Source organism: Rhamphochromis longiceps, linkage group LG10 (genome assembly GCF_057381845.1).
Source record: "Rhamphochromis longiceps isolate RC_006_pf linkage group LG10, R_longiceps_female_GT1.1, whole genome shotgun sequence".
NCBI classification, from domain to species: domain Eukaryota; kingdom Metazoa; phylum Chordata; class Actinopteri; order Cichliformes; family Cichlidae; genus Rhamphochromis; species Rhamphochromis longiceps.
The window spans coordinates 30,485,682-30,499,515 of record NC_140566.1 but is presented as its reverse complement, the minus strand read 5'-3'; the positions used below and the strand labels follow the sequence as shown (position 1 = coordinate 30,499,515).

Genomic DNA, 13,834 nt, shown 5'->3' with positions numbered 1-13,834 from the left:
GCATAAATGACAATCAACAATACAAATCTAACATTTCCCCCCTTTTTGACCTTTATGCCTGAAAAGTTCCCAGGTATGAATACCTCATGTCTGACAGTTTCAATGCAAACATTTTTATACTCAGCATATGTCAAATCACCCTAAATTACTGAAAAGGTACACAGTTCAACAAATGTATTAGCAGTTATCCCATTCATTGAGCTCATCTCATGGCAAACTGCATCTTACGAGCAAACAAAGAAATTGTTAATTTAATAGTGAAAATAAAAAAGTAACATTTTCAAAAACATCTCAGCTTGGTAATGCTTCCTCCAGGTGTGCACATCACATGTCTCTCTGCAGAGTGGTTTGAGTTCTGCAGGGCGTCATGAATGTCCCTTCCAGTTGTTTCCATCGTTGTCCATAGGACCAGAGTCCAAATGTATGTAGAATAAACATTCAAACATACCAGTTGGTTTTGTTGTTTGTCAACATGGTTCTCAGCTATTTCCAAAGCTGCAGACCTCTCAGCACTCTAGTTTTATGGCCTCCCATTACCTCACTTCAGGCCTTCGTCCTGTGAGGGGGATATTTATGACTCCTTCATTGTCCTTCATTGTCCATACTCTGCAGAAAACACCTCTGTGGAAAGGGTGCAGGGTTGTCTTACTGCTATTATGATCCCAGCAGCCTTCAGAGTGTCATCGTATGCACAGTACAGTGGCACAGCGTTAGGTGATGTTCATAGGAAACTGCTGTTATCACCACCATAGCTTCTGGTTCCTGTGCTTTTCACAGAATCATGATGTCATCCTCAAACTCCTTCTACGCTGTCGATGGAGCTTGGCACGCTCCTCATCCCCTGAGTGTTTATGTTCCAACGCTGCTGAAGGTTTAAGGCAGAGCACGTCGTACACCTTAGTCGTCTTCCTCAGCGTCAATATTGAATCTTTCATTGTATTTAAAATCTTGCTGTGGGAAGTCTCCTCTTGATTTCCTGGAAGCTTAGTAGCACAGCTCTCTGTGTGATGTCTGCTGTGCTGAAGATGATCTCTGATCCTCCTGAAGCCTCTCTCCCATCTTGTGGACGATCCTCTCCTCTATTTTGCAGGCAGTTTCATGGTCCTTGCTGTGGCTCCAAGGTCTGATTTCATGATGGGTCCCAACCAGCTTGATCTTTGACCTCAACCACTGCCTGGTCCTGTCAGCTATGCGCTTCTCACTGGGCCTCTGAAGATTTCTCAGGAGATTACTGCTGCACCTGTATTTCCTTGCTAGGAAGACAAACTATTTGGAGAGTGTGTCAACAATCATCAAACCACATTCTTTAGTTCAGTGAACTTCACTTATAGGCCATCAAAGCCTCATCTGAACATGGGTGCACCACTTGCATAGGTTTAATATTTGTAAATAAAACGGCTAATCACACAAATCACTGCAACAATAATAAAAAACATTGTTTAATGTTAATCCTTGGACCCCTCCTCTTGACGCATGGACACACCCATGCGTCAACTCACCAAACCTGGATTCCAGTCTTAAAGAAAAAGATTAGCTAGATCATATCCCAGGCAACATCAGGGCATCTCCTCCCCTGGAGCAGCACCACCCTGGACCTATAATCCTGCAATGAAAATGTTAGTGTGTTTTGCATATTAAGTTTGCTTAACACCTGGCTCTCCCAGGAGCCTGCATACACACCATCATGGCCTGGAAAACAAAATCTGGAAGTAAAATCAAACTCCATACCTGTAAACAATTGTATCATAAGAACAAGAAGCACTCAACATCAGCAAGACAAGTGTCATGTGCAGGTTTTTCTCAAATCAGTAAACTACAATTATTTTCATAAGTCGCCTCAGACATGGATCATCCCATGTACTCAGGCAACATTAATGTAATCGGTGACTGCTCTTAAGCAAAGTCACTCCACTTATATATTACTATGGGCTCAAAAGTGGCCAGCTAATGAGCCCATATCAAACTATCCCAGAAACACTGTATCTCTTATTTGTTTTACTCATGTCACTTGTCCGTTTCAGCTGAATCTTCCACAGCATTCTCAAAGAAACTAACATTAGCAATACATATTGACTGTAGTCAGACAGAGGTCAGACACAGGTCAACAGGTTCCAGAGGTGCCATAAAAACACCATAAAGTCAACCCTAGCTGTGGAAAGAAGTAACACCAGTTCTCAACACAGGAAATTTCACACATGTTATTCACATTATCAAAGTAACCTTCACATTTTCCCATCAACACAATGCAACAGCATCACCACTCATAACCCGTAAACACAGTTTTCCTCACACATAAACCCAGAAATCCTGTAGTAGGAAAAAACATCAACCAGTTGTCCTGGTATAAATCGCATCATCAATTCACATGAAGAACTGGCATGCTGTAAGAAAAGAAAATGCAAATATTAGCGCTTGCGCAGGCGTATGCATACTTTGTCACAGTTATCTCTGTGAGCAACTCAAGCCTATGAATAACACACCTGATAAATGCACAGACACAGAAAATGGCATTTAAAAGGTTAAATCATCATGCAACCTCGAGTGTTGCTGTCATCTTTCTGCTCCTGTAAAAGGAAACACATGGGTTCATCTGCACCTTTGTCAGGTGGGGGTTAGCTTCACACAATCATGTTCAGTCAGTCAGTCAGTTATTTTAAAATTCTTACTCATTCACTCAGTGGTTCCTTCTTTTGCTAATTGTGGAAATTATCATCGCATTCGTTTCCACGCTCAGCAAAACGACGTTATTTCAAAAAGAAAAATAATTTAGACTGGATTTCCTCGTTGAATCCTTTTTGGGGGGGACTCTCATTTCCTAATTGTCCCAAATAAGTGGCTTTCTCCTGAACCCATTTTAAATGTGGAGAAACTCACTTGCAACAATTTTCTTGACGACGTGTAACGCTTTTAATTCCCGACTTGCAGATCTGCTCAAAGAAAAGAAATTCACAAGCAAAAATCAGTGCTTGTTCAAAAATGAAAAATAAAAAATAACAGAGATTATCAAACCAAACTCTCAGTGCACTGTGAAAGTATCAAAATAAAAAGGCCTTGTTAAGTCATGACACAAACTCCTCATCATCTTCACAACAGGAGAAGAATCATCAGCTAGATTCACTCCAAACCAACCATCAACTGCACAACACACAACATAACCCTAATGTCATATTAGCTATGAGTTTAATCACCCGGTCTGTGCTCTTCACTCATTTAAGCCACAGATCTATTTTATTCAATTTTTCCTTTTTCCCTTCATCATAAAACATGTGACATGCTGTCATGCACTTCACAAAAGACGTTTGTTCTGATGTATTCAGAGTTGTGTATCTAAATACAGGATTCACTCGCACATCAAAACAGGAAACTCAGTGTTTTAGAGTCTCCACTCAACACACAACAACTCCAACACATCTCATTCACTCATACTAGAATTCAGTCACCTTTCATTAATCTAAAACCGATCAACTAATTTGCATATCAGCTATTAACCCACTAAGTTGACAGGACGACAGAAAAGCATGTTCAAAATAGTATCACAAAAGACAATTTCCCTCATACAGTAAATTACATGTGCTGCCTCAATCAAGCAGGAAGCTTCTCCCAATTTACCATTTTAACAACTAAATTTATTGTCTGATCACTGGTTGGTCAAACCAGGATCTTTTTTCCCACAAAAGTTAAACTGTTGTCCTGCAACCTGGAGAGTCAATTTTTTGCATTGGATAAATTCAGTATTTAATAACAAGTGTCTGCTAAATTGACACTATTTTAACACTGATGAAAGATAACAAGCTAATTTTCATTGCATGGGTTTGTGTTATTAGGCAGGTCTAATGCATGTCTGTGGAGCTGCATCTCCAGCAGAGCATGTTCTTAAAGCTGCCTTTCCTACACACTTCTCTGCTATTATTTAATCATTTCTTAACTAATGTGCTATGAGTCTTCATGAGTCATTTTGTGTTTGGAATTGTTAGTAGGGTTAATGCATGTTCTGCTTGTGTGTGTGTGATTTTGTATATGTTTCTATTTTCGCAATGTTTCAGACTCAGTCTCAATTTTCCAACTTAAGCAGTCAGTTTTCTTTTCCCCAGGTTTGCTAACCCAAATTTTGATTTCCCACATTAAATAATTCCTATGTGTTCTCACCTAGTCTTCTCACTCTGTTGTCCTCTCCCACTTCAACAGTCCCGGCAGTTCTCCTTCAGCTTTGTCCTGTCTAGTAGCTGAAGTGCTGCTGCTGCCTTCTTGGGCGACTTCTTAGCAGCTGCTGCCGGTTTCTTGACTTTGGCCGCGGCGGGCTTCTTGGCTTTGCTCTCAGTAGCCTTGTTCATCTTGAAGGATCCGGAGGTCCTGGTGCCCTTGGTCTGCACCAGAGTGCCCTTCGCCACCAGGCTTTTGATGGCGGTCTTAACACGGGCCTTGTTCTTGTCCACATCGTAGCCTCCGGCAGCCAGAGCCTTCTTGAGAGCGGCCACAGACAGGCCGTTGCGCTCCTTGGAAGCGACCACGGCTTTCACAATCAGCTCGCCCACGCTGAGGCCGACCTTCTTGGGCTTGGAAGTCATCGTCTTCTTCTTCTTGGCCTGAACCTCGGCGCAGGGCGCAGGGCGTGTTTATGATGGAGCCTTTCCCACCACAGCGCTGGCACGTTGAACGCATCATGAAGGGTCCATTTCTTTCATGTCGCTAGCCGCATGTGGCTTGCCCGAGTCACTCAGTCCTTTTTGAGCATTTCAACATGCTGCCGCCGCAGACCCTGGCCTCAGATCCAGCAAGTTTAGCGCGCTGATCTCCAAAAAAGTCCCGAAGGCCAGAAAGACGTCAAATAAGTGTCTCGTGCTGAGAACTCAAACAAAAACTCCTCTTCACGCTGCCATCTTGCTCGCCCCTCCGTGAAATTCAACCAATCAGACAGGAAGATGGGTTTGCTTTCTTCTTCTGCCTGCTGTTTATCCACATTGCTGCTGCTTTGCTGGGACTTTTTGTGCTCAGGACTTGCTGCTGTCTCTTTATCATGTTATTGCTTTGGAGCTGCATTTCTTATCTTCAGGGAGGAGTGAGCTCGCTTGTGAGGTTGAGAAACACATGGCACTGTAAATAAGTCAGCCAGAAACTTGGCCTGCATGTTTCCAATGATGTTAAACTATAACTTTCTTCCGACTGTTGCATGTGGAAAATTGATACAGGTCTGCTTTTCACCTGAAAGTGACAAACTAAAACATGTTCATTATTATCATCACTGCTTAATCAACACACATCTCTCTCTCTCTCTCTCTGTCTGTGTTTGTGTGAACAATCCTTTCTTAAAAGCAGAAAATGACATTGTAGTTGTTTTTCGGCTGATCAACACAAAACCTTTTTCCTATGATTATTTCTCTTCGTCTACAATGTAATTTGTCTCTTTTTCACTCTTTTTTTTTTCTTCACAATAGCTGGTGGTCTGCAAAATCACCGCTCTCACTCACAATCAGAGGCAATCACTTTTGCACAGTGCACAAAAACACTGTGATGTCAGACACATTCACACTCACTTTTTCATCTGCATAAATAAACCATATGGCTGGAGATATGTGCCATGGTGATCCATAAGCATGATCACCAGTTTATTTAATTATTTTTAATCCAACAAAACAAATAAACAAAAACATGATGCTGATGCTACACACACACACGAGTCAAGGTGCAGAAAAACTGCTCATGGAAACGCTGCACACTCTCTGTTTCCCTCTCTTTGAGTAGTTCTCAGACAGCTCTTGATCTGATAATGTGTACCTTGCTCATCAGCTCAAAAAACAAAAACAAAACTGCAACGCGACATCACACAGTAGTTGCATGCTCTGCCCACAGTGGCAAAGTCTTACACTTACATATTCAACACAGCTTCTCCATCATGTATTTTTAGATGTTTCATACAGGGTTGAGCATATTAGTTGTTTTCACAGATGTGCTCTATATCTCAACAATGGCTCATAATAAGACGACCGTCTTCCACACAGGTCAAGTGCCTCTATGCACTTCATGAGTTTAAATATTTACCTATATCACTTCACCTCACATGTCATTATACTGAATTTAAGCAACCACAAGCTTAATGTAGATTACTTTTAACAACTATCCACCTCAATTAAATCTATGGTCTGGCACACAGGCTGCTGTCGATCAGGGCAAGCTAAAGAATAAACATTGTGTCAGCAAGGGGTGGGGGGAAAGCCATTCACCAGAGCATATCTTAAGTGCTGCTGATGTGGGCTGGCCTTCTCCACAGCTCTCCAAGGCTGGTGTGTTTTCTGAAAACTTCTAACATTTGAATCTCTTCCATTTATAAGCCTGCGATTAACCGCACGGCTCAGGTCCGCGTGACCGCGCTCGCGTGAACCCGCGCAGCTGTGGAGCCGTCGCTCTCTCTTTTTTTTTTTACATAAATACTTTGTGCTGCCAGGAGCAAAGTCCAGCACAAACGTCTGTCTCCCTCCGACTCACTCTTGGTTGCTTAGAAACCCATGATAACAACAACAACAGTCGGTGTCACAGACCACATGTTCTGCTCCGCACACACTCACACACAACAACAACAACGACGACAATGACAACAACACAAAATAGGCCTACTGTCCAGCACAATCTGGACCCCGCAGAACTTCTCAACACCCCACTGAGCGGTGGAGAACTCACTACAGTACCCCACACAGCGGTCTGTATTTCGCCCCACTAAGACGGCGAACCAAAAAAAAAGTTCGAACTGCGCAACTCTGCGACTTAATGCTTCTGTACAAAAAACCCCACTGAGCGGCTTTGTACATCGCCCCACTTAGACGGCGAATTTTAGCCCCACTGAGCGGCGAAGACGTAATTTTAGCCCCACTAAGCGGCCACGGACAACGCCCCACTGAGCGGCGAAGACGTACAGTTATAGAGTTGGACTCTAAACTTACTCGGTGTTGCTTAGCGTGTAATATCAGCCTCGAATCCCGCCAATCGCCATTCATCGAGGAGAAAAGACATACAGCGAATCCACAGGAACTTCCTGGCTGACGTCAGTCTTTCAGCGTGCCTCTCCTCCCCTCGGTGAATGCGATTCCAGGGCTCCGGCATCGAAGGACCAATTAATGATAGGTTTGTAGCATAAACCTATTCGCTGGAACGTTAAGACAACATAATTACACTGCAAGCAAGACACAAGTAGGCAAACTTCTTCATGGTACTCGTGCACGGGAGAGAACCGGACAGGCACCGTTCCTTCGCTTGACCCCAGTAGCTCTCGTCCGTTCTCCCGTATCACTGTCCTTTTATTGAGGTTACATGAATATGCATAAGTTCATTAACATATGACGTCTACATACACAAAGAGTACCTTGCCTGTGTGTGTGTGTGTGTGTGTGTGTGTGTGTGTGTGTGTGTGTGTGTGTGTGTGTGTGGACTGCTGATCAAAGGGTCAAACATCCTTGGTCAGGAAGAGGGTAGCCTCCCCCTCACCCTAGATGGTTCATCCTAGATAACACGGTGAGGAAGTCCTGCAGTTCATCTAAACAAAGAGCACTTAGACTAGAACAGACGCAACTACGTTAATCCTACCATAAAATAATAAGACACGGTATGACCTCTCATGCTCCCAAAGTGCTGTCTAATACACACAAAGTTTGCAGACTATCAAGGATCAAAACCTCTACCAATCTACAACTAATTACAAAACTCTAAGCATATATAAGTAAATATTTCTAAGCATAAATGACAATCAACAATACAAATCTAACAGGCTTTAGCCCAGTTGATATTTTTTTACCTGGGCCTAATGATGTCGGGTGCGCCAGTTTGAATTGTAGTTTTGTGCTTTTAAAGTCACAAAACTAATCCACTTGTGTTCAGTAAGATGACAACAGCATTTTTAATGTTTGCCATGGTGTGTCACGGTCCGGGGCAGCGGCCGTGTGGAGAGTGGAAGGAGGACTCAAAGCGCAGCACTCATTCAGGTGTGAGGGTGATTTATTGATAATAACAAACATAAAGAGGAGATGGCAAAACAGAACTACGGATGAACTAAACTGGGTGAAACTACACAAAGGAGTGGCAAACCTGAACACGAAGGGAGAACAGCAGGGAGAGCACGCAGAGGATTTCACAGGGTAGATGCAGAGTACGCAGGGTAACACAGAGGATGAACACAGGTAGGAACACAGACGACGCGACGAGGGGCAGAGGAAATCACACGCTATAAATACACAAAGAGACACTGGGAAATCACACACAGATGGGGGAAACAGCTGGACCTGATTAACCTGACGAGACAGGGGAACACTAACACCAGGGACCAACAGAGGGAGCACAAACCCAGAACCCAGTGTCTAAAATCCCAAACACAAACCATCCCAAAACAGCCATGAATAATAATGAAAGTAATAACAATAAGTACATAAACATAAAGTCACTGAGTCATGGTCGCAGGACCATGACATGGTGTATTTAAAAAACGGTTTCACTGCTTCCTGAAGAACTTGATAAATAAGTGAAACAATAGCCGAGCAAACTGATGACTGATCGTTGTTCTCTCTTGAATTTAGGTAAGTATAATTAGAGATCCCATTGCAGCACACATTTACTGGTAAAGTGTCTCGTGTTTTGTAATATTTACCAGATGCTGGAACAGCAAGGAGAGCTTAGGGAGGATGTCTTTCAATTAGGATTGTCCCCTAGAGTCCAGTCAGTTATCCAAGGTGGTCTGGTGTGCTTTGCTTCCCATAAATTGGCCCCACACTCTAAGCTAATAAAAAAAAAAGGCTGCTTTTCATGCCTGATGCCTTAACTTCAATAACAAAAACAAATCAGTTCTAATGCTAGAATTTGTTGAACACATTTTTTTTTTATTCCAAACAAAAGGTCTTTGAAATAGATTGTTTAATCATGGGGTTTTACTGGGATGAGAACATATTTTTGGTTAATACAACTGCCAAAAAGCATGCTGTTCCCCTAATGGTTCAGATCCTTTTAAAAGGATATAAATGCATGTGGATAATACAGATACAAGGAATAAGGTACTAGCAAGAAACTAATATAGATTTATAATAGAGGTCAAAGAGGACCTAATAGACTTTTCTTTAAATATAAAAGAACAGAAATAAAAGCTCCACTCATGAATCTGTTATGATGCTATAGTGAAGGCATATCTTTAATATGGTTATCTCTGTGAGCTACATCTCACCCACTGGCTGTTCAAACCTTCTGTTTTTGAAGGGCAGCCAATTACTAACAAGACTGATGTAAACGGACAGAGAAGGAAACTCATGTTTTGTTTCAGAAAGTACAAAAACTTAAAATAAATAAGCATTATTTTTGGTTACTGTGAATCATAAAAAGGCTTCTCTAGTACCTTCAGTAATACCTAGTGTAATATCATGCAACTACTTCATTAGGTACACGTTGCTAGTACTGGATTGGACCCCTTTTGAAGCCAAAAGGAAGCAATGAAAGCCTTAAATCTTCATGGCACAGATTCACCTGATCAGAGATTTTGGTGCATATTGACATGACAGCATCACACAGTTGGTGCACATCCGTGATGTGAATCTCCCATTCTACCGAATCCCAGAGATGCTCTTCTGGACTTGGATGTGGTGATTGTGGAGAGTGTTAACTCATTGTCGTGCTCAAGAAACCAGTTTGAGATGATTTGAGCTATGTGACATGGGTTGGGTGTGCTGTAGGTATAAAGGGATGAACTTGGTCTGCAGCAAATTTGGGTAGGCTGTGGTGTATGATGCTTATTTAACCTGAACATCAGGGGCTCAAAGTGCTCCAAGATAATCTTATATTGTCCAAGTTTGGTGAGGTGATGTAAATGTAGCCTCAGTTTCGTGTTTTAGCTGACAGGAGTTGTACACAGTGTGGTCTTCTGCTACTCTAGTCCATCGACTAAGACATTTTGTGCATTCAGAGGTGCTCCTCTGCATACCTTGGTTGTAAGGAGTGGTAATTGGAGTTACTGCTGCTGGCCATTCTCCCCTGTCCTCTGGCATTAACAAAGCAGTTTCTCTCAGAGCAATGCCGGTTGTTTGGCAGTTTCTCTTTTTTGGTTAATAAAATTGGCAAAAAGCAAAAGGGTTTTCTATCAGGTAGCACTCAGTGAAGTTACTGTTTTCTAACTCTAGTCAAGAAAGTTCTTGAAAGTTCTGTACTTGTTCTTTTTTTGCTACATCAATGATTCATGATTGAACTTTGATGGAAACGCTCACTGTTAAAGAAATGATACTATATATATATATATGCGCTTGCAAATCCTATTTCGTAGAGACTAAAGTACCTTGCTCTTTTGCAGTCTTAGCTGTCAATAGTCAAGACTGCAGAAGTTTATTTGTTAGTCTGAAACCCAAATAAGGACGCTGTGAATACTAGTCAAGCTCTCATCCAAATGAAGCACAAATTCTAAAGATGAGTTTGTTAACTTAGTTTGTTGCTTAGGCTGCTGCCCCCGCGACCCGGCCCCGGATAAAGCGGATGAAGATGGATGGATGGATGGATGGATGGATGGAGTTTGTTAACAGTAAATGCAAATTAACGCCCATTTCCACTATTTTTGAGCGGGCTGGTATTATGCAGGGGGCTCTGGTCTCAGGAAATGAAAGTTATCGGGTATATTTTTATGCACAGATTTGTACTGTTTCTGCTCTGATTTAAAGTGGAAATGTCCTTACTAATGTAAAAGAAGCCAAAAAAAAATCATGCCCCATAAAAAGTGACAGTGAGGCTGTCGCGAGTTGTATTAATTTCAAACATTTTCGGTTTTGATTAAAAATGAGCCAGCAGACACACAGGAATGACGTCCTTTTAATTCTTACTTCTGTCCTCTTTTGTGTTTGCCTTGGTCTAGATCTGCGAGTCAGAGTGTAATGAGTTGACAATTCTGTCTGATAGCAGACTGATTTTATCTCTGGTTGTGCCTATCTAAGGCATGAATTCATTTTATGATTAATTTAAGAACTGCTTGTGTGCTCACGTGTTCCAGCAAGATTTCTGCTCATGTTCTGGGATGATGTTTGGGGGGGTTTTTTTCTCTAGCACTTATGTTCATTTTTTTGAGGCTGCATGAAAACAAGAGAGACGTTAACTAATTAGACAGCAAACTAGCAACAACACTTCTAAACTTGAATAAGAGTGTCCAACGTGTGTGAAAGAAATGCCTTAATATAAAGCCGCCCACTCCTTTCCCTTTCTGCTTTCTACATTTTTCCTGTACACCAGAGAAGAGGCAGCTGAATAAAACCTATGGAATCATGGCACAGATTTGCAGCTGTATCTGTATCATTTTCCTTTGTATTTGTTGTTTATGATCAAATCAAACACCATCCCAGCAGTTCGACTACGGTTGACAGATTTTTGATAATATGGGCAACTGAGACATTGCCCTTCGCGCCCTATGCTGATTCAAATTCTAATTACCCTATACTTTCTCTCCTTTACCCGCATGGCTGTTGATTCAAACTAGAATAATCATGTAGCCTGTTGAATGGACAATGAATGAACAAAAATGGATGCATTAGGCCTGAATAAATGAGCTTTTCTGTCATACGTCCTCCCATTAAAAGCTATTTTAACACATTGCTCTGAAATCTCACACTGACAGCAGCACTTTCTCTCGCTTTTTCCAGAGTAATTAGGATTTCAGTGACGCATCCAAGTGTGCCTTAGACTTGTGTGTTCCAGCTAGAATTGCATAAAGGTTAGGTCCGTCACAGTGCATCAGTACAGTAAATGTCTTGTTTGTCTGAATTTTTTACTCGAGGTTCTACAGAATTGGGGGGGAAAGAGGTGGTTATTACTTTTCTGTCCATTTCATCCCCATTTGGAAGAAAAGTGCGCAGAAATAAAAATGTCAGTTGATGAAATCCAATGAAAGACGTCTCAGTATAGAGTAATGAGTTCTGCTCCGCCACTGAGAGTATCACCTAGTAGGCACAGGAGCCCTGATGGTAATGGCTTTAAATGTGGACATGAGTAATACTGATGAAATATCAAGGAAAATCACTCTCTGCCTCTCACTGTTTCGTGAATGCCATGTCTATTTTTTGTCTCCGTAGGACACTGAGATTATCAACACGGCCATTCTGACCGGACGCACTGTGGCCATTCCTGTCAAAATGGTCTCGATTGAGATGAACGGGGCAGTCACTGACGTCTCGGCTTTCGTGCAGTGCAAGTCCTCAAATGAAGACATTGTTAAGGTAGGTTAAAAGTGATCTCCTCTATCCGAAAGATGCTTCCATGTCACTGCAGTCGCAACATCACGAGGAAGCTTCATTTTCGGCTGCTCAGTAGGAAGTATTGATTTGATTCTTAGTTTATTCATTGTGTTCTTTGTATGGTATCGCCACACCTACAGCATGTGTGGGAAACACTTCATTCATTGAGATCGGCTTATCTGATGTGCTGAAGTACAAAGCCCATCATCTCTTCTTGTTCTCTTAAATGTGATGACTAAAGGAAAATAATAAACAACGTCCCGGGATGCAGAACAATCTCACGCGGGAATCCAAGCTGCGAGTGCAATATCAAATCTCGTTTGTTGATTAAATAAATTAAATTGGGATCACAGCAACTTGCAGAGCACATTAGAGGCTTTGATTACACAGTTGTTATTTTCTCCACTCAGTTACAGTCGTAATAGATTGCTCTATAGGCAGATTGCATAATTGTATAGGCAGAGCAGTGAAGTGTTGCGGTGCCGTTTTGCACCGTTGATCAAAGTGATGGTGCAAGGGGAGATGTGACCTTCGTGGAAGTAAATAATGTGTTTTTTTTCCCACGCAGATACACAACGGTGCAAACAGTTCAGCTTGGATGTGGTCCCATATGCAACTTTTAATGAAGTTGTACTAATAATTATGAATGTAGTTTTAATAAATGAAACCAACAAAGAGGTTGTGTGAATTTAGAAGAAAAGGGAAAGAAAGATTAGAGAGGACTGAATGTGCTAACTCAAAAATATCTCAGTACGCAATAAAGCAGTCCCCGAGGGCACAAAAGTCTCATGTTATGAGGGACAAATGAGATGAATCAAATACAATCAACCCCATTCGGAAAGTCTTTTGTCCATCCGTGTGTATAAAAAACTATTTATGTAAAAAGGGAAAACAAACTAACATTTTTAATTAAAATAAAATCGTTTGCCTTAGTTTTAGTTTTCACTGTGAGCCATGTCCTCGTGTGTCCCTGCCAAGTAAGGTTTCTCATCAATACAAACATGTAATACACAAATAGCAGCGCAGAGATATTTCAACTGCTTCACCTACGGCTGCACCTTATTTAAAGGTTGTGTGACGATTAGAAAGCAGTTACAGCCTCGTGTAAATACACTAGACTTGGAGGGAAACAGCCATCAGTGAGCAGCAGGTCGCAGTGTAATAAGCTTTAACTGTCTGGATTATTGTTCTGTGGTACTGTGTGTGTGTGTGTACACATATATATACAGTACATGTGTAATAATCTTCTGCATTTTTTTTTTTTTTTAATGGCTTTGTGATCACACGTTAACCCGAAAGCTCATCTTTTCTTTCCTCAAAGGAAAGTTATTTCCTGTTGGTGTGTTGAGATGCAATATGAGGTTGATGTAGTTATCTGCCACCGTATTTTTCGGACCATAAGATGCACCGGATTATAAGGCACACTGTTGATGAACGGGTCTGTTTTCATACATAAGGCACACCGAATTATAACGCCCATTATGCGAAACAAGCATTAGCATTCATCCTCCAGCTTCACTGTTTATGTTATGCTAACATAGCTGTGTTGCTAGCGATCATGTAGCACATCATTATATACCAGCTAGCCCAAATTCAGTAACCCTACA

General features: G+C 41.6%; 1 protein-coding gene across 2 annotated transcripts in view; it reads left to right on the top strand.

Annotated features, from left to right (window-relative positions):
- Positions 1-13,834, top strand: part of tmem132e (transmembrane protein 132E) — a 452,339-nt gene that overhangs the window by 387,640 nt on the left and 50,865 nt on the right. For both annotated transcript variants that reach the window (XM_085421293.1, XM_085421292.1), the window contains exon 5: positions 12,066-12,209. In XM_085421293.1, the coding sequence (XP_085277419.1) occupies positions 12,066-12,209 (144 nt within the window). The remainder of the gene's footprint in view (positions 1-12,065; positions 12,210-13,834) is intronic.